Source organism: Microcaecilia unicolor, chromosome 4 (genome assembly GCF_901765095.1).
Source record: "Microcaecilia unicolor chromosome 4, aMicUni1.1, whole genome shotgun sequence".
In the NCBI taxonomy this organism is placed as follows: domain Eukaryota; kingdom Metazoa; phylum Chordata; class Amphibia; order Gymnophiona; family Siphonopidae; genus Microcaecilia; species Microcaecilia unicolor.
The window spans coordinates 351,774,533-351,794,071 of NC_044034.1; the positions used below are offsets into that span (position 1 = coordinate 351,774,533).

Consider the following 19,539-nt stretch of genomic DNA (forward strand, 5'->3'; position numbering starts at 1 on the left):
GCGTTTTGCATGAGGAAAGCCTGATGGAGCAGCAAAACAAACTCAGGGGAGAAACCCCCCAGACTGTGCACTTCCGCAGCCTGGGCAACAGCCCTAGACGCACCCTCAACCGGCGCTCGCAAGAGCGGGGGAGAGACATGCTGCGCATCCAAAATGGCGTCCGGCGCGACACTCCGCGAAGGAGCCGCGCGGGAAGAACGGCGCTTAACTTTAGCCGCTTTTGTGCCGTCGCCCAAATTAAGGGCGTTCATGGCATTAATGTCTCCAACCTCAAGGGCGGCCCACGAAGAAGCCGTCTGAGCCGCGTGGCCGGCCAAGATGGCGGAGGCGAGGAGCGGGGGATGGGCGTTTATGGCGGGAAAAACCGCCACGCCGGAGGAAGGACCGGGACATTCATCGGTCACGAAACTGTCACCCAACAAGGGCGAATCAGGCTGTAAGACCCCCGCATCCCCTCTAGAAGCGCTCAAGCGATCCGGGGAGCGACCCTTTGCGCCCTCGCCCTCCGACGCCATATGCCACGAGGAGAAGAATCGGGGAACCCCCTGCCCGCTATAAAAAGGTAAAAATTACCTGCTGTCCGCTCCGAGCTGTAACGAACTGGTGTCCCAGTGAGTAGCTGCAATGAACGTTTAAATAAACGTCGAAATAAACGCCTTTAAGGACGTTTAAAATTTTTTTTTTTTTTTTTTTTTTTTTTTAACGGAGCCAGCGGGAGGGGGGAGAAAAGGAGGGACCTGGCACCACCAGGTTTGCACTTGCTCAAAAGAGCCCTCAACCCCAGGCACTCAACAAAACCTAAAAATTAGGCTTGGAGGCCTAGCCAGAGCTGCTGCTGTGTGTGACCACCACCTGCTGAGATAGAGAACATACTGGGGAGTTTCCGGCAGCACATGACCACATATAGGGAGGCAAAAGTTTGCTCTCTATCTCCACCTGCTGGTAGATGGACACAACCCACCAGTCTATGGATTGATCAGCTTGATGATATGGAATACTGCCTTTCGGTGGTAATAATCAATTGTAACAATTTTGTACCTGGAGCAATGGAGGGTTAAGTGACCTGCCCAGAGTCACAAGGAGCTGCAGTGAGAATCAATCCAGTTTCTTGGGTTCTCAGCCCACTGCACTAACCATTAGGCTACATAAGTACATAAGTTCCCTTCTCCACTACTGCCAACTCCAGACTTTGCGCCTTCTGTCTCGCTGCACCCTACGCCTGGAATAAACTTCCTGAGCCCCTACGTCTTGCCCCACCCTTGGCCACCTTTAAATCTAGACTGAAAGCCCACCTCTTTAACATTGCTTTTGACTCGTAACCACTCGCCTCCACCTACCCTCCTCTCCTCCTTCCTGTACACATTAATTGATTTAATTTGCTTACTTTATTTTTTGTCTATTATATTGTAAGCTCTTTGAGCAGGGACTGTCTTTCTTCTATGTTTGTGCAGCGCTGCGTACGCCTTGTAGCGCCATAGAAATGCTAAATAGTAGTAGTAGTAGTAAGTATTGCCATAATGGGACAGACCAAAGGTCCATTAAACCCAGCATCCTGTTTCCAACAGTGGCCAATCCAGGTCACAAATACCTGGCAAGATCCCCAAAATGTACAAAACATTTTATGCTGCTTATCCCAGAAATAACTGAACAATAAAGAATAGACTAAAAAGTCCATATGTGTTATGCACTCAATTTGATAAGAGGGGGAGAAAAAAGCCTCAGAATTTCTCAAGAAAGGCTCGTAGTGATCGCAGTCAGTACTTAATAGTTAACTGGCTGTCTTCTTGTGGTATATGTAATCATATACATATGTACATATACCACAAGAAGACAGCCAGTTAACTATTAAGTACTGATTGCGATCACTACGAGCCTTACTTGAGAAATTCTGAGGCTTTTTTCTCCCTCTCTTATCAAATTGAGTGCGTAACATGTGTGGACTTTTTAGTCTATTCTTTTTTTTTATTTTTAGAAGATTTTTCTTGAGAAATTACAAATTCAAACCCTAATCTAATACATTCCACTGCTAAGCTTATTCCCCCCCCCCTCCCGAACCCGTATCATGGTGGTGCTGGTTTATAAGTTTGTAACTGTTCATATGGCTGCCAAATTTTGTTAAAGGGTCCCAAACGACTTTTCCTCATTGCAGTCAATTTCAACATTGGATAAAGAAAGTCAACTTTTTGAAGTATCATCTGCATCCCTGGTGGTTTGTGCTGTTTCCAAGTTCTTGTTATTGCTATTTTCGCCGCAATCAAGTATTGAATTGCCAGTCTATGGTGCTCCACTGCCATTGTTGCCGGTTTAAAGTGTAGGAGACAGTTTTCCGCTTTACAGGGGAATAGTCTATTCTTTATTGTTTAGTTGTTTATCCATCAGCGAATAGACTTAGGTCGTGCTCTAATGTATCCCAGAAATAAGCAGTAGATTTTCCCCAAGTTCATTTTAATAATGGTCTATGGACTTTTCCTTTAGGAAGCCGTCCAAACCACTCCACTCCTACTCTTGCACTGACTTCCAATTTACTACTCATTTTTGGATCTGGAATTTAGGATTATACCAAAGGGGAAAACTTTCAGAGTCTGGCCATAAGGTATCCATAAATGTTTCAAGTGCTCTAGATGTCACCACTGTAGAATTCAACATTGGCTGTTCTTTTATTCATTTTGGTAGCTGTGTATTCAATACATAATATAAGAGGAAGGGAAGACACTGTACTTTTTCTTAAACCAGTTAAGTGAGAGGTTCTCTTTTATGAACCAGTAGAATCCATGGCATAACAAGACAGCAAGATGATACTCCTTGAAGCTTGGAAAGTTCATCCAACCTTCTGTTCTACGCATCCACAATTTCCCCAGAGCTATAAGTGGGGCTTCCCATTCTACAAAAATCGCAAGGGAAGTTTATCAATTTTCTTATAAAAAGTATCTGTGGTATCATGCTAAGTAATTTATTTTGGGGGATACATGGTAACATAGTAGATGACGGCAGAGAAAGACCTGTAAGGTCCATCCAGTCTGACCAACAAAATAAACTCACATGTGCTACTTTATGTGTATACCTGACCTTGATTTGTATCTGCCATTTTCAGGGCACAGACCGTAGAAGTCTGCCCAGCACTAGCCCCGCCTCCCACCACCGGTGCTGCCACCCAATCTCCGCTAAGCTTCTGAGGATCCATTCCTTCTGAACAGAATTCCTTTATGTTTATACCATGCATTTTAATTGTTTCCAGTCGGCTCCACCAAGATAAATGAAGGGAAGACCAAGAAATGAGCAAGTGACTCAGCATATCTAAGACCAAAGCCATATTGCATTCAACCATTAGTACATAAGTATTGCCATACTGGGACAGACTGAAGGTCTATCAAGCCCAGCATCCTGTTTCCAACAGTGGTCAATCCAGGTTACAAGTACCTGGCAAGATCCCAAAACAGTACAATATATTTTATGCTGCTTATCCTACAAATAAGCAGTGGATTTTCCCCAAGTCCATTTTAATAATGGCTTATGGACTTTTCTTTTAGGAAGCTATCCCCCCCTCCAAAGGGACACCACCTTGTAGTGGTGGAGGGGCTTCTGTGTTTCAATGACTCAGAGGGCTATGCTGAAGGGTTACCCATATCAGACAGGCCTCTGAGGAGAAACCAGACAAAGAGTGTCCCAAACTAGGGAGAGTGGAAAGATGGTGACCTGAAGCTCGTATGCTCAACGGCCCAGCTGTCCTCTGAAGTTTTGTCTTTGATCCTGGGGAACTGAGTTCGATTCCCACTGCAGCTCCTGGTGACTCTGGGCAAGTCACTTAACTCTCCATTGCCCCTAGTACAAAATAAGTACCTGAATATATGTAAACCGCTTTGAATTTAGTTAAAAAACCTCAGAAAGGCGGTATATCAAGTCCCATTTCCCTTTCCCTATATGGAAAGCCAGTCCCTGCACTCATACCAAAACTGAAGATCCTAAACAGGAGGAAAAATAAAAACATAGCTTGAAGGAATTGCAGAGCAGCACCCAGGGAAAGGATTCACTACACTTACATGAACGCATACCCTGCTGTCTATACTGAAAAAAAAAGAAAAGGCTACTCAACAAATAAAGCACATGTAAACATTCACCCCACCATCCTCACAGCATTCCCATCATATTTTGCAGCAGCAAGACTCATAGAAGGTTGCAAGCGACGTGACCACATCACACCATTTTTGCAAAAACTCCATTGGCTACCAGTACAATACAGGGCTAAATTTAAAACTCTATGTCTGATCTTCAAGGCCCTGAAAGGAAATGGCCCCGAGTATCTGAAGAATAGGATGATCCTCCACATACCGCCAAGGACACTAAGGTCCTCCCAAGGACTTTTCATTAACTACACCCTCTCCAAAAGACATTACACGATGTGATACCTGCAAGCGAGCCTTTTCTGGAGTAGCCCCCACACTCTGGAATGCATTGCCTGAAAGGCTCTGCTTAACACAAGACTACCTCTACTTCAGGAAGCAAGTGAAAGCTTGGCTCTTCAACCAGGCCTTTAATGGAAGAAGTAACTAACTTGTTAGTTTCACTCACACACACAAGGATTGACTCGGGCTGCACATACGGCAGCGGGACATGTTTATTCACTCCTACCCTAGCTGAGATAATATTTAACCATCTCTCTGACCTCACGTGCAACTTTCTTCACATCAATCACCTTACTTTCTAATTCTTCCTACTTTCTTACTCATCTATATGTTACAACTTTGCCTTACTCCTCACTACCAATTATAATGTTTTAGTACATATTGTGTTGTCATTGCAAGTAGTATACCATGCCATACTTTGTATTGTTCGAATATTTTTACTGCTCATGTTTGATCTATCCTTACTGTACACCGCCTTGAGTGAATTCCTTCAAAAAGGCAGTACATAAATCCTAATAAATTAAATAAAATATTAACCTTCCTTCCACACGTCATCTCCAGCACTACCAAGCTCAGACACCAGCCTCACCATATATCACTTCCCTCTATGACACTACACCCTAATCACTCCCTCTTCTCCACCCTGGATTCATTTTCTCACCAAACCAACACTCAGAGTGTACTGCCTACAAAAAAAAAAAAAACAAAGCTAATACACACACAGGTAGTGCACATAGTAACTAACATTCCCAAAGGTAAAAAAAAAAAAAAACCCCAAAAAAGTCAGTGCAACAAGCCACATCCCACGACCAAGAAAATCAGCCACACAATCTCTGTAGGGAAATCATCACAATCTATGAAGTTAAGGTGGTAAACCTCTCAGGATAGGAGCTTACACAGGATTGTCCATCAGTGAAAAGCCCAGGGAGAATGTCCATAACAGCACTGTCCCATAATCTTACTGGGTCTCCATTTTAGTGCCAGATTCTTCTTGGAGGAAAGTTAACAAATGTCCTTATCTTGTTATGAAGTGTTACCCTCATTTGGGCAGGGTAGTAAAGCATGAATGGGGCACTGAGCTTCTTCAGCTGATTCTGTGATGATGCCAAAAAGTATTTCCTGCACAATTGCATTACTGAAATCTGGAAAAATTAATATCTTCTTCCCCTGATACTGGATAGGGACCCAGAGGAGCACAGCAATGACATAAGGATAACGTTGGATCTTGACTACAAATGGCCTGGGGAGCTTAGCTCCTTTAAGACGTGTGCTGGCACCCGATGACCCTTCTCTCTCTGTCAAAGTCTTGTGTAAATGTGAGGTCCAATACACAAGACAAAAGTTCCTTTAAAAAGGAAATTGCATCCTTCCCCTCTAATACTTCCAGAAGGCCAGGCTAAGAATGCTGTTATGTTTGCAGTGATCACTTAAATCCTCCAGGGCTGGCCAAAGAAGTTCTTAAATTTGCATTGTGTGAGGGCAACTTCCTCATCTAGTCCAGTGATACACTAACTGAACTCACTTAGTCGCTGGTGCAATTCAGCCAGTGCTTTACAGATTTTATTCTTGTGAAGCATATCTGTTACCTTTTTGAGCTCCTGCATGATAACAGCAAGTAGTGATTGTCTTTTTGATCGGACACAGCGGTTCAGATTTTTGCCTACCAACGCTTTCAAAAAGTAGAAAGACCAGGGGACACTCGATGAAACTACATGAAAATACTTTAAAACAAATAGGAGGAAATAGTTTTTCACTCAAAGAATAGTTAAGCTCTGGAACTCGTTGCTGGAAGATGTGATAATAGCAGTTAATGTATCTGGGTTTAAAAAAGGTTTGGAAAAGTCCATAATCTGTTATTGAGATAGGCATGGGGGAAAACCACTGTTTGCCCCGGGATTAGTACTACTACTACTACTACTACTACTACTATTTAGCATTTCTATAGCGCTACAAGGCATACGCAGCGCTGCACAAACATAGAAGAAAGACAGTCCCTGCTCAAAGAGCTTACAATCTAATAGACAAAAAATAAATAAAGTAATCAAATCAATTAATGTGAACGGGAAGGAAGAGAGGAGGGTAGGTGGAGGCGAGTGGTTACAAGTGGTTACGAGTCAAAAGCAATGTAGTAGCATGGAATGTTGCTACTAACTGGATTTCTGTCAGGTACTGGTGACCTGGTTTGGCCACTGTTGAAAGCAGGATACTGGACTAGATGGACCATTGGTGTGGCCCAGTATGGCTATTCTTATGTTCTTATGTAAACTGGGCTCGGACTCGTTTCATTTTTAGACTGGATGTAGACACTATCAGCTGTTGACTGCTGAGCCCACAATCATACTTGAGAAAGGAATGAGTGGGAAAGTGCGGGGTACAAATGTAACAAAAATAAATAAATAAAAATACAGCACAGGGGATAATATTGTTATGAATCCTCCTGGGAGCAATTCCCTTAGGCTGCCATCTTGCACATGGCTTGCTAGCACCCTCCAAAATAGGTGCTTTTTTGAATTTCTCACATAGCCATCCTGTTATAAACTCAAGCTTATAAATAAATGTGCAGGTTTTACCTGAATCTGATTTTACACTGCATACTAGGATCCCTGATGAGTTCTGCTTCTAAGGGACTCACTAGCCTTAGAATTTGATAGGTGACACAGTGCTCCTGGAAGAGACAAAAGAGAAATGCAGAACACCTTACACTTTCCAACTGTCACTTATGTTACTAATAATTTTTATTTAACAGTTTTGGTACAAAGAACCAATTCTTCTAATATGCAGAACAATAATAACCATTTTAATGCTTTTGGAGTTATACTGTGCTTCAGTATCAGCAAAACAGGGTCCACACTAAAGATTTGGCAGCCGCACAACTTAGTATAATGCACGAGGTTCACTCTGGGAGCAACCTTAAGTCCCTGCATCTTTATGGTTGGTGAAGCTCTGGGTCTTTATCCCTAGCCTACAGTGGGTAATCCAGATTAACTGCAGGAAGCACCTGATCAGGCCCCTTTGCTACAGTTGTACAGTCAGACATCACCAAGACCAATAATATATGCTGAAGTATGGTCACACTGCATCAGTTCTTGTTTTCTTAAGCAAAAAAGAGGAATGAAAAAGAATGAAAAAACTTAGACTGGTCAAATGCTTCATAGGTAAGCTTTAATGTGAACAGATGTACAGTAATATATTTGGGGTGCAGAAATCCAAAGTTCTATGAGGTGGGGAAATGGGATGGAGGATGGAGGAGGAGACTGATGGATATGGACCAGAAAAGAGACCTTGTGGTGATAGTGCCTGATAATCTCAAGGTAACAAAACTGTGTGATAAGTTGGCAGCTAAAGTACTAAGGATGCTGGACTGCATAGAGAGAGGTATAAACAACACAAAGGTGATAATGCCATGTACAGGTCACTGGTGAGGCTTCGCTTGGAATACTCTATTTGGCTCGAAGGCCGTATCTCAATAATTCCAGAAAAAAAGCAACCAAAATGGTATGGGGTCTACACCACCAACCATAAGAGATCTGAGAACCTAAATATATATACCCTAGAAGAGAGGATAGGTACTGTAAATTTGATTTAAAAAAACATTAAAGTACTTGAGAGGTATTAATACACAAGAAACAAACCCTTTCCAAAGGAAAAAAAAAAGCTGTAGAACCAGGGAACATGATTTGAAGCTGCAAGGAGGTAGACTCAGGAGCAATATTGGGAAATATTTCTTCATAGAAAAGGTAGCAGATGCATGGAATGCTCTTTCAGAGGAAGTGATTCAAATGAACGTGTGATAAACAGAGGTTCTGTTAATGGCAAGATGATGAAAATCAGTCATTGTACATCTCATCTCAGAAAAACAATGATATGACATTTTTGCACTTTAAAGACAACATGGCAAGTTGCACGGAGTGGAGGAGTAGCCTAGTGGTTAGTGCAGTGGACTTTGATCCTGGGGAACTGGGTTCGATTCATACTGCAGTTCCTTGTGACTGTGGGCAAGTCACTTAACCCTCCATTGCCCCAGGTACAAAATAAGCACCTGTAAACTGCTTTGAATTTTGCAAAATACCACAGAAAGGCGGTATATCAAGTTCCATTTCCTTTTCCCCTTCCTGTTATACAAAGGGATGGGAAGACAGTCTGCATGCAAGAGCAGCAGTTACAATCCTGAAAGAATTAGTGCGGTTGCTAAATTAGTGTGGTTGAATGTGTAGGAATAAACCAGTCGATATTCAACCTGCAGCAGTCACCAGCAATAAATATCCACCAACAGTTGTTTGGGCCTTGACTAAATATTAGCTGGGACCTGCATAAGGAATGCAGGTGCCCTCTACTTCCCTGATTCCCCTTCTCTCCCCTGTGATGCTGACCACCCCTTTCCCTTCCCTTCCCCCCTCCAGTCGCACACAAGCCCACTCCCCCTTCTAATCTACCCCCAGTAGCACATAAATCCACCCCCTTCCAATCCTCCCACAGAATCACATAAGCTTCCCCATCCAATCTCCCTCCCACCATCTTGAGGGCATGAAAGGCTCGGAGCCCACCCTCCATCCCTCCTACCTTGGGCCTGCCTTGGAGAGTTCTGGTGTTCCTCTAAGGTCCTAAGTGCAGAAGCAAAGCCCATTCACTCCTGCCCATGATGGTTAACTCCCTAAAATGGTTGTCGTGACCTGTAGTACTAGAGGTCGTGGCAGCCATTTTAGGGAGGTAGCCATCATGAACAGACCGTAGAAGCACTAGCTTTGCTTCCCAATTACCGGTGTTGCCACACAATTTCTGCTAAGCTTCTGTGGATCATTTCCTTTTGAACAGGATTCCTTTGCGTTTATCCCACACATTTTTGAATTCCTCCCCTCCCCAGGCACCACGTCCTCCCATCTTCAACTCCTCCCCTCCATGGGCACTCTCTCATCCTTTCTCTCTTCCCTTCCCTTGCCCTACTCTCCATGGACAGCATCTCTTCCAGTCTCTCCTTTCCCCTTCTCTCCACAAGTACCATGTCCTCCCATCTTCCTCTCCTCTCCTCCCCTCCCCAGTCACCACGTCCTCCCATCTTCAACTCCTCCCCTCCATGGACACTCTCTCATCCTTTCTCTCTTCCCTTCCCTTGCCCTACTCTCCATGGACAGCATCTCTTCCAGTCTCTCCTTTCCCCTTCTCTCCACAAGTACCATGTCCTCCCATCTTCCTCTCCTCTCCTCCCCTCCCCAGTCACCACGTCCTCCCATCTTCAACTCCTCCCCTCCATGGGCACTCTCTCATCCTTTCTCTCTTCCCTTCCCTTGCCCTACTCTCCATGGACAGCATCTCTTCCAGTCTCTCCTTTCCCCTTCTCTCCACAAGTACCATGTCCTCCCATCTTCCTCTCCTCTCCTCCCCTCCCCAGTCACCACGTCCTCCCATCTTCAACTCCTCCCCTCCATGGGCACTCTCTCATCCTTTCTCTCTTCCCTTCCCTTGCCCTACTCTCCATGGACAGCATCTCTTCCAGTCTCTCCTTTCCCCTTCTCTCCACAAGTACCATGTCCTCCCATCTTCCTCTCCTCTCCTCCCCTCCCCAGTCACCACGTCCTCCCATCTTCAACTCCTCCCCTCCATGGGCACTCTCTCATCCTTTCTCTCTTCCCTTCCCTTGCCCTACTCTCCATGGACAGCATCTCTTCCAGTCTCTCCTTTCCCCTTCTCTCCACAAGTACCATGTCCTCCCATCTTCCTCTCCTCTCCTCCCCTGTCACCACGTCCTCCCATCTTCAACTCCTCCCCTCTATAGGCACCATCTCCTCTGTTTTTTTTCCCTCCCCATTTCCTATATCCAGGATCTGTCCCTCTCAAGCAACCACAAGAGATAAGCAGAGGTGTCAGAAGAAGGAATAGAGAGAAGCAACTTCACATCTCCTCTTCTCGCAATCCGCATTCTCTCTCTCTCCTGCTGCTTCTACCTGCCCCCTCCGCACTTTTTTTGTGTCTCAGTTGCCTGAAGTCTCTCCCTCTCTCTCTCTCTGTAGCATCCCGCCTGGAAACAGGAAGTTCTGTCAGAGCAGGTGGGATGAGAGAGAGAGAGAGACTTCAGGTGACAGAGCCACAGCCTGCCTTCTGCATTACAACGTAAGGTCGGAGAAGGCAGGTAGAATCAGCATTAGTGAGAGAGCACAGGCCGCCTTCTTCAAAAGGCCATCTCTTCTGGGTTCCAACACTGCTGCCCAGAGCCTCTCCTGCCTTGCCCCAGTCCAGAAGTGTCGCAGGGCTCGTACCTCCACGGTCACTTCCAGTCTGCAGGTGTGCGAGGCTCTGCTTCCCTCGCACAGTAGAGAACTGCCTCTTGCCACAGCAGCAGGGCTGACCCAGTAGCTCAGGTGAGCAAGGCTGGATGGTTGTGGATGTGTGAAAGACAGCTGCCCTTTAACGTGCATACAAATTTTTAATGCTCGTTAAAACATTTAACGAGTTAATCACGTTATTAATGCGTTAAACGTACAGCCCTACTATATTACTATGAAATGGGGCTTTTAATATGTTTTTATTCCTTATATTTCTATAATATAGTAGGATATTAAAGAAAAAAAAGCTGTTTGATGCATTAAATTGAAACGTTAATGTCTAGGATGTATTGTTTCTAGAAGTACCATACTAGATCCAGAATGAATAATGTTAAGTTACAAAACATACAGCTGCTCGGGCAGCATGCTTTAGCAGTTTGAAAAGGTTTCTATTCCTCCAAGATATCCAGGCTCGTTGAATAACTTCAGCTGCAAGTCTTTCTTTCCTAGAAGAAATAAATATAGGTTTAAATCACAATGTAGTCAAAAAGCAAACAGAATGTTAGACTAATTCAGAAAAAAATGAAATAAAATTGAGAATGCAATGTCTCTATAAAGAACATAGTAACATAGTAGATGACAGCAGAGAAAGACCTGCACGGTCCATCCAGTCTGCCCAACAAGATAAACTCATATGTGCTACTTTACGTGTATACCTGACCTTGATTTGTATCTGTGATTTTCAGGGCACAGACAGTAGAAGTCTGCCCAGCACTAGCCCCGCCTCCCCCCACCGGCTCTGCCACCCAATCTCCGCTAAGCTTCTGAGGATCTCTTCCTTCTGAAGTGGAAGTGAAGGGGCATTTTCAATATGACATCTAAGTTCAACTTTGGACGTCTTGTTTAAAACATCTAGAATCTGAATAGCAAATACAGCCATTTTCGAAAAAGCAAAACGTCTATCTTTTTTTTTTTTTATATCATTTGTAACAAGGTTTTGTGCTGTATATGCTTAGGCCATTTTAGGAAAAAAAAAACCCACATCCAAGTGAAAAATGTAGAAAATCAAACTATTTGGATGTAACAGGAGCCAGCATTTTTAGTAGACTGGTTCCCCAGATATCCCTTGACAGCAACTGCAGTGAACTTCATATAAACGCTCCCTGGTACACATCTCACTGTTGCTCCCTTAATTGTATGGTGAGACTTCCAAAACCCACTGCTCCCAACTGTACACCACAGTTTGTGAGGGCTCACGGTTTCCACCACAAGTATAACAGGTAAGGGGAGGTATGGACCTGGGTCCACCTATCTATAGTGCACTGCACTGACCACTAGACTATTCCAGGGACCTACTACTACTATTTAGCATTTCTATAGCGCTACAAGGCATACACAGCGCTGCACAAACATAGAAGAAAGACAGTCCCTGCTCAAAGAGCTTACAATCTAATAGACAAAAAAAAAATAATAAAGTAAGCAAATCAAATCAATTAATGTGAACGGGAAGGAAGAGAGGAGGGTAGGTGGAGGCGAGTGGTTACAAGTGGTTACGAGTCAAAAGCAATGTGAAAGAGGTGGGCTTTCAGTCTAGATTCTCAGCCCACTGCATGAACCATTAGGCTACCTCTCCAGTGAGCAACAAGGAATAGATCAGCCTGTAGTTAAAGCACTGGGCTTTAACCTGCATGCTTCTCTAACGGACCTGGTTATATCTGACGCTGGCATAGAGACTGGTAACATTTTTATTCCCATCCTTGGGGGTGGGAGGAGATCGGTGACCACTGGGGGAGTAAAGGGGGGTGGGGGGTCATCCCCAATTCTCTCCAGTGATCATCTGGTCATTTAGGGGGCATCTTTTTATGCCTTATTCATTCTAAAAATAGGTCTAGACCAAAATGTTTAAGTTTTAGCCCTACAAGTTTTAGTATTGTTCCATTATGGCTGCAGAACGTCCAAGTGTTAGGACTGCCCTAAACCCACCTACGAAATGCCACCATGTGATTTGGATGCACTACAGATGAACTGCATAGATAAATGTCTGCAAAATAGGTTTTGAAAATACCAATTTGGACGTTTTGAGAAGAAAAACGTCCAAATGCTGCTTTATAACATTTTGGACGTTTTTCTCTTTTGAAAATGAGCCCTTTAGTAACACAGTAAATGATGGCAGATAAAGACCTGAACAGTCCATCTAGTCTACCCCAGTCACACTTATTATCAATTCATGATTAAACCAATAATGAATGTGATATAAAATATTAGGTCTGGTCTTTCTTTGGCATTTCTGGGACATTGACCATAGAAGTCTGCTTGGCACTGTCCTTAGATTCCAACTACTAGAGTTGCCGTGAAAGCCCGTGCCGGTCTATCTGAATTAATCTTGTCATTTGCGGAACACAGACCATGCAAGTCTGGCCTTAGTTCTTAATCTATGGTGGTGTGTATTCTTCTGATCACAGCATTTCAAAAAAGATAGCTGAACTACAAAAAGTACAGTGAAAGGCAACAAAAATGACTTAAGAGAATGGAACAGTTCCCCTGTGAAGAAAGGCTGAACAGGTTAGGGTTCTTCAGCTAGGAAAAGAGAAAACTGATAGGTATATGACAGAAGTTTATAAAATTATGAGTAGAATGGAATAGTTATGTGTCAATATTTTTATTGATGATTCCACCTGGTAACACATCCATTAGAGTTGTAAAGCTGTCATTCTTATGTACATAAGTACATAAGTAGTGCCATACTGGGAAAGACCAAAGGTCCATCTAGCCCAGCATCCTGTCACCGACAGTGGCCAATCCAGGTCAAGGGCACCTGGCACGCTCCCCAAACGTAAAAACATTCCAGACAAGTTATACCTAAAAATGCGGAATTTTTCCAAGTCCATTTAATAGCGGTCTATGGACTTGTCCTTTAGGAATCTATCTAACCCCTTTTTAAACTCCGTCAAGCTAACCGCCCGTACCACGTTCTCCGGCAACGAATTCCAGAGTCTAATTACACGTTGGGTGAAGAAACATTTTCTCCGATTCGTTTTAAATTTACCACACTGTAGCTTCAACTCATGCCCTCTAGTCCTAGTATTTTGGATAGCGTGAACAGTCGCTTCACATCCACCCGATCCATTCCACTCATTATTTTATACACTTCTATCATATCTCCCCTCAGCCGTCTCTTCTCCAAGCTGAAAAGCCCTAGCCTTCTCAGCCTCTCTTCATAGGAAAGTCGTCCCATCCCCACTATCATTTTCGTCGCCCTTCGCTGTACCTTTTCCAATTCTACTATATCTTTTTTGAGATACGGAGACCAGTACTGAACACAATACTCCAGGTGCGGTCGCACCATGGAGCGATACAACGGCATTATAACATCCGCACACCTGGACTCCATACCCTTCCTAATAACACCCAACATTCTATTTGCTTTCCTAGCCGCAGCAGCACACTGAGCAGAAGGTTTCAGCGTATCATCGACGACGACACCCAGATCCCTTTCTTGATCCGTAACTCCTAACATTAATCTTAAGTTGCTATCATCAGTTTTTGTTTTTATAACAGTATAGAATGGAATAGTTAAATAAGGAACAGTTGTCTACCTTTAAAACAGTGCCAAAATTAGAGGACACTTGATAAAACTAACACAAGTTTGAATTTATTCACTTAACATACAATTGTTCTCCATCTGTGGAATTTGTTGCCAGAGGATATAAGTCAATGCATCTAATAAAATGGTCTGGAAAATTTCTTAGACGAACAGCCCATAAATATATATATTATATACAGGTACTTTCTCTGCCCCTGGTGGGCTCACAATCTTAAGTTTTATACCTGGGGCAATGCAGAGTTAAGCGACTTGCCCAGCGTCACAAGCAGCTGCGGTGAAATCAAACCCAGTTCCCCAGATTCTCAGCCCACTGCATGAACCATTAGGCTACCTCTCTAGTGAGCAACAAGGAATAGATCAGCCTGTAGTTAAAGCACTGGGCTTGACATCCGGGGGTGCCCAAGTGAAATCCCACTCCTGCTCCTTTTGATCTTGGGCAAGTCACTTACTCCTCCATTGCCTCAGGTTCAAAATTTAGATTGTGAGCCCTCCAGAGACAGGGAAATACCTTAGGATACTGAATGTAACTCACTTTGAGCTATTACTAATGAAAAAGGTGTGAGCAAAATCCAAATTAATACTACTACTACTATTTATCATTTCTATAGCTCTACAAGGCATACGCAGCGCTGTACACCATACACAAAAAAAGACAGTCCCTGCTCAAAGAGCTTACAATCTAGATAAGACAGGTAAACAGACAGAACAATTAAGGGTAAGGAAATAAAAGGTGAGGTTAAAGGACAGGGTAAGTGAGTAGTGGTTAGGAGTCAAAAAGCAGTGGTAAAGAGGTGGGCTTTAAGTTTGGACTTGAAAACAGCTAGATGCACAGGCTCGGGAAGTCTATTCCAGGCATGAGGTGCAGTAAGACAAAAGGAACGGAGTCTAGAATCAGCAGTAGAGGAGAAGGGGACGGATAAGAGAGATTTATCTACAGAACGGAGTACCAGAGGGGTGGAGTAGGGAGAGACAAGAGTGGAGAGGTACTGGGGAGCGGCAGAGTGAATACACTTATAGGTCAATAAGAGAAGCTTGAACTGAATATGGAAACGGATAGGGAGCCAATGAAGTGATTTAAGGAGGGGGTTAATGTGAGCATAGCGACTCTGGTGGAAAATGAGTCGCGCAGCAGAGTTTTGGACTGATTGAAGAGGAGAGAGATGGCTAAGAGGGAGGCTGGTGGAAGCAGGTTACAATAATCAAGATGAGAGGTGATAAGAGTGTGGATAAGGGTTCTGGTAGAGTGCTCAGAGATGAAGGGACGGATTTTGCTAATGTTATACAGAAAGTAACAACAGGTTTTGGCAAGCTGTTGAATATGAGCAGAGAAGGAGAGAGAGGAGTCAAAGATGATCCCAAGGTTCCGAGCTGATGAGGCAGGGAGAATGAGAGTGCCATCCACAGAAATAGAGAAAGGGGGGGTGAGGAGAGGTAGGTTTAGGGGGAAAGATAAATAATACTACTTACTAGTCACCATAGTTGGCACTGCCTGAGACATAATGGACCTTTGGTCTGACCCAGCATGCCACAACTTATACCCCTATGTTGTTAACCTAAACTGATTCTATTTAGACTATGGAATTTCTATATGTGACATGAGACTGAAGGTAAAATACAGTTTGTTTTTTTTTGTCAGGCTTCCAATCCCTGATATTCAATGCCAATATAACTTCTTGTTTTGGGGACAGGCAGAGCCAGCAGTGGAATGCACAGGGCAATGTCCCTGTACCTGCACTCTGTTTGCTGTTGGCTGCCACCTGTAGACCCAGGGAAGCAGTGGGACGGGCAGAACAGCCAATGACAAAGTGAGTGAATGGGAGATGCTCGATGGAGGATATAGAGACAGAGACGGGACAATGCTGGATAGTGGTGGGGAGACGGGGATAGATGGAATGACGCTGAATGGTGTTGGTGTGTGGGGTGGGGAGAAAGATTGGGATGATGGTGATGGGGGGGTGACAGTGAAAACAAAGAAACAATGCTATCTTGCCATACTGAAGGGCAAGGAATAAAGATGGGAGATTATAGAGCATCATTTGAGGACATTTTAAAAAATCTCTCTATATAAAAGGCAAAACCAACGTTCTATGAAGCCTCCAGCCGGAAGTGTGAAGGGGGCGAGATATCTGGTTTCCCTATGAGTGTCTGCCCCGCCCTCTCTGTAACACAGTCAGTGAAGGAAAACAGCAGAGCATGAAATCAAATCGCTGGCTCTGTAACAGTGAAGGACTCAGAGGGGGGAGGGGAGAGAGGCCAGAGGGCAGGGACACACACACTCCCACATGCACACAGAAGAAAACATTGCTAGCCCCTGTTTCATTTGCATCAGAAACGGGGCTTTTTTACTAGTACTTTATAAAACAACAGAATACAAAAAACTTACTCAATTGATGTATCTAGCTGTACCACTCTTGTGTCACTGACTCCCTGTGATGTTTCACTGGGGAAGTTTGATGGATCAGCAGCTGGCAGATTAATGGAATTAGATGAGAAAGGCACATCCATTATGCAAAAAGCTGAAGAACTGCAAATTAAAACATTTCAAACAAGAATTAGAACATTTATTTTCTATACTTAAAACAGCATTCACAACTAACCAAATATTCTCCCTTTCCCTTTAAAGGCCAGGTATATATATATATATATATATATATATATATATATATATATATATATATATATATACGTGCGCAGAATTATGTGTGTATGTGGTGGTGAGAGGTTTGGTGTTAAGCAGCCCCTGTGTAGTACTTCAATGCTGCTATCAGAGCTTTGGGAGGCCTTCCAGCATTAAAGTACTATTGTGTCCCATACCCTCCGGCATACAGTGTACATTGGAAGGGTGCTGCATACAACAGCGGTTGAGCAAGGGCCTGTGACAGAAGGCCCCTTGCTCTGCTCCTTTACAGTTCGGGTGAAGGAAGAGGGGTGTCAGCAAGCCTGGCAAGGAAGATGAGATCCTGAACTATGTGGAAAGCAGGCAAGGGAAGAGGAGATGCTTAACTATGAAGTGGGTAGGGCCTTCATGCTGTCCTGGAGGTGGTACACATGGCTGAAGATTTGCCTTGCACATCAGATACCCTTGGGCTGGCCCCGAGTACCACCCTTTGGCAGCCAGAGAAGCACTTAAGCCCTTTTGCCAAGCTGAAGGCTAAAAAAAAAAAAACCCTAAAGTGCTTCTCTGGCTGCCAGACAACTTTGAGTAATTTTATTGACGAAAGCTGGTGGGAGGCAGTGCAGCAACTTCATCAAAAGTAGGTAGGTCTGTCTCTCTTTGCCTTCTAAAAATCTAAGGCGGGGGAAACAGGAAGACAGCAGCAGAATAGCCAGACCTAATATTTTGAGTGTGCCCAGAACCAGGGCCCAGAGCTAATATGGGTGGGCACTATGTATATAGGTATAAGCAGTGTTTCTTGAGATACTACAAAATAATACCTGTAGGCTGGCATCAGCCCAGCCCTTCCCTACCCCCCATCCATCCCCGTAGTTCTGCATCAGCCCTTCCCTTTTCCACAATCCATCCCGTGGCTAGCCCTAGCCAACCTCCCCTCCCTGTAGCCTAGCGTCAGCCCTGTCCTACCCCCTACCTATTCCCCCATTGGTCTGGCATCTCCCCTATCTCCCCCCCCCCCCCACTCTGAAGCACAGCAGCATTAAATATAAAACATTTTATTTTTTTTAATGTCTTGGGCACTGCAGAGCGTACCCCATCCAGAAACCCGCCTATCAGGGGCATAGCTAGGGGGGGCCACAGGGGCATGGGCCCCCACTTTGGGCTCTGGACCCTCCCCCTCCCCCCCCCCCCCCCCCCCCCCCCCGCCCGCTGAGGTCTGGCTATACCCCTGCCACCTACATATAAATATAAAACTTTGTTGTTGTTTTTTTGTTTTTTAACCTGGGCACTCCAGAGACCATCCCCACCCAAAAACCCACGAACATGAAATATATAACTTTTCTTTTTTAAACTTGGGGACTGAGCCCACCCCACCAACATTACAATAAATTATTATTATTATTAACATTTGTATAGCGCTACCAGACACACGCAGCGCTGAACACCTGACACAGAGAGACAGTCCCTGCTCGATAGAGCTTACAATCTAAAAATACAGACAGACAAGACAATTAAGGGCGAGGAAAGTACTGGGTGAGAAGGAACAAGGAGAGGGGAATTGAGTAGTGGTTAGGAGCCAAAACATTCCATCTAGAATCTCAATAGTAGCAACATTCTATGTTCAACTGCACTAACCACTAGGCTACTCCTCCACTAGCAACATTCCATGTAGAACCCTGCCCTTGCAGATCAACAAGGCAGCCACGCAGGCTTCTGTTTCTGTGAGTCTGACGTCCTGCACGTACGTGGACATCAGACTCACAGAAACAGAAGCCTGTGCAGCTGCATTGCTCATCTGCAAGGGCAGGCTTCTACATGGAATGTTATTATTATTATTAACATTTGTATAGCGCTACCAGACGCACGCAGCGCTGAACACCTGACACAGAGTGACAGTCCTTGCTCGATAGAGCTTACAATCTAAAAATACAGACAGACAAGACAATTAAGGGCGAGGAAAGTACTGGGTGAGAAGGAACAAGGAGAGGGGAATTGAGTAGTGGTTAGGAGCCAAAACATTCCATCTAGAATCTCAATAGTAGCAACATTCTATGTTCAACTGCACTAACCACTAGGCTACTCCTCCACTAGCAACATTCCATGTAGAACCCTGCCCTTGCAGATCAACAAGGCAGCCACGCAGGCTTCTGTTTCTGTGAGTCTGACGTCCTGCACGTACGTGCAGGACATCAGACTCACAGAAACAGAAGCCTGTGCAGCTGCATTGCTCATCTGCAAGGGCAGGCTTCTACATGGAATGTTATTATTATTATTAACATTTGTATAGCGCTACCAGACGCATGCAGCGCTGAACACCTGACACAGAGTGACAGTCCTTGCTCGATAGAGCTTACAATCTAAAAATACAGACAGACAAGACAATTAAGGGCGAGGAAAGTAATATACCTCTTCCCCCCCCCCCCCCCCAGGCAGTGAAGAGTCCACTCCCACCCAGAAGCCCACCAGCATTACATAATTAAAAATTAAACATTTGTTTTACCTGAGCTTCAGCTTCCCAATAGACTGCAGTTGCACACTATGTGGTGCAGTGCACTGCAGACTGTGCTGGCTCCTGTGACTATTTGTGGCCGTGGGGGAGTGCCGAGGCCTGGGGCTGAACTGAAGGCTGATCACCGAGGGCCCAATTGAGTCCAGACTCCAGTA

The 19,539-nt window shown here is 44.4% G+C and overlaps 1 protein-coding gene across 3 annotated transcripts in view; it reads right to left on the reverse strand.

The window, feature by feature from the left end:
- The window catches only part of C4HXorf58 (chromosome 4 CXorf58 homolog), a 92,582-nt gene that overhangs the window by 55,975 nt on the left and 17,068 nt on the right, over positions 1-19,539 (reverse strand). For all 3 annotated transcript variants that reach the window (XM_030202246.1, XM_030202245.1, XM_030202243.1), the window contains exons 2-4: positions 16,645-16,785; positions 11,067-11,163; positions 6,971-7,065 (exon numbers count right to left, since the gene is read on the reverse strand). In XM_030202246.1, coding sequence (XP_030058106.1) covers positions 6,971-7,065; positions 11,067-11,163; positions 16,645-16,766 — 314 coding nt within the window. In that variant the 5' untranslated portion in view covers positions 16,767-16,785. The remainder of the gene's footprint in view (positions 1-6,970; positions 7,066-11,066; positions 11,164-16,644; positions 16,786-19,539) is intronic.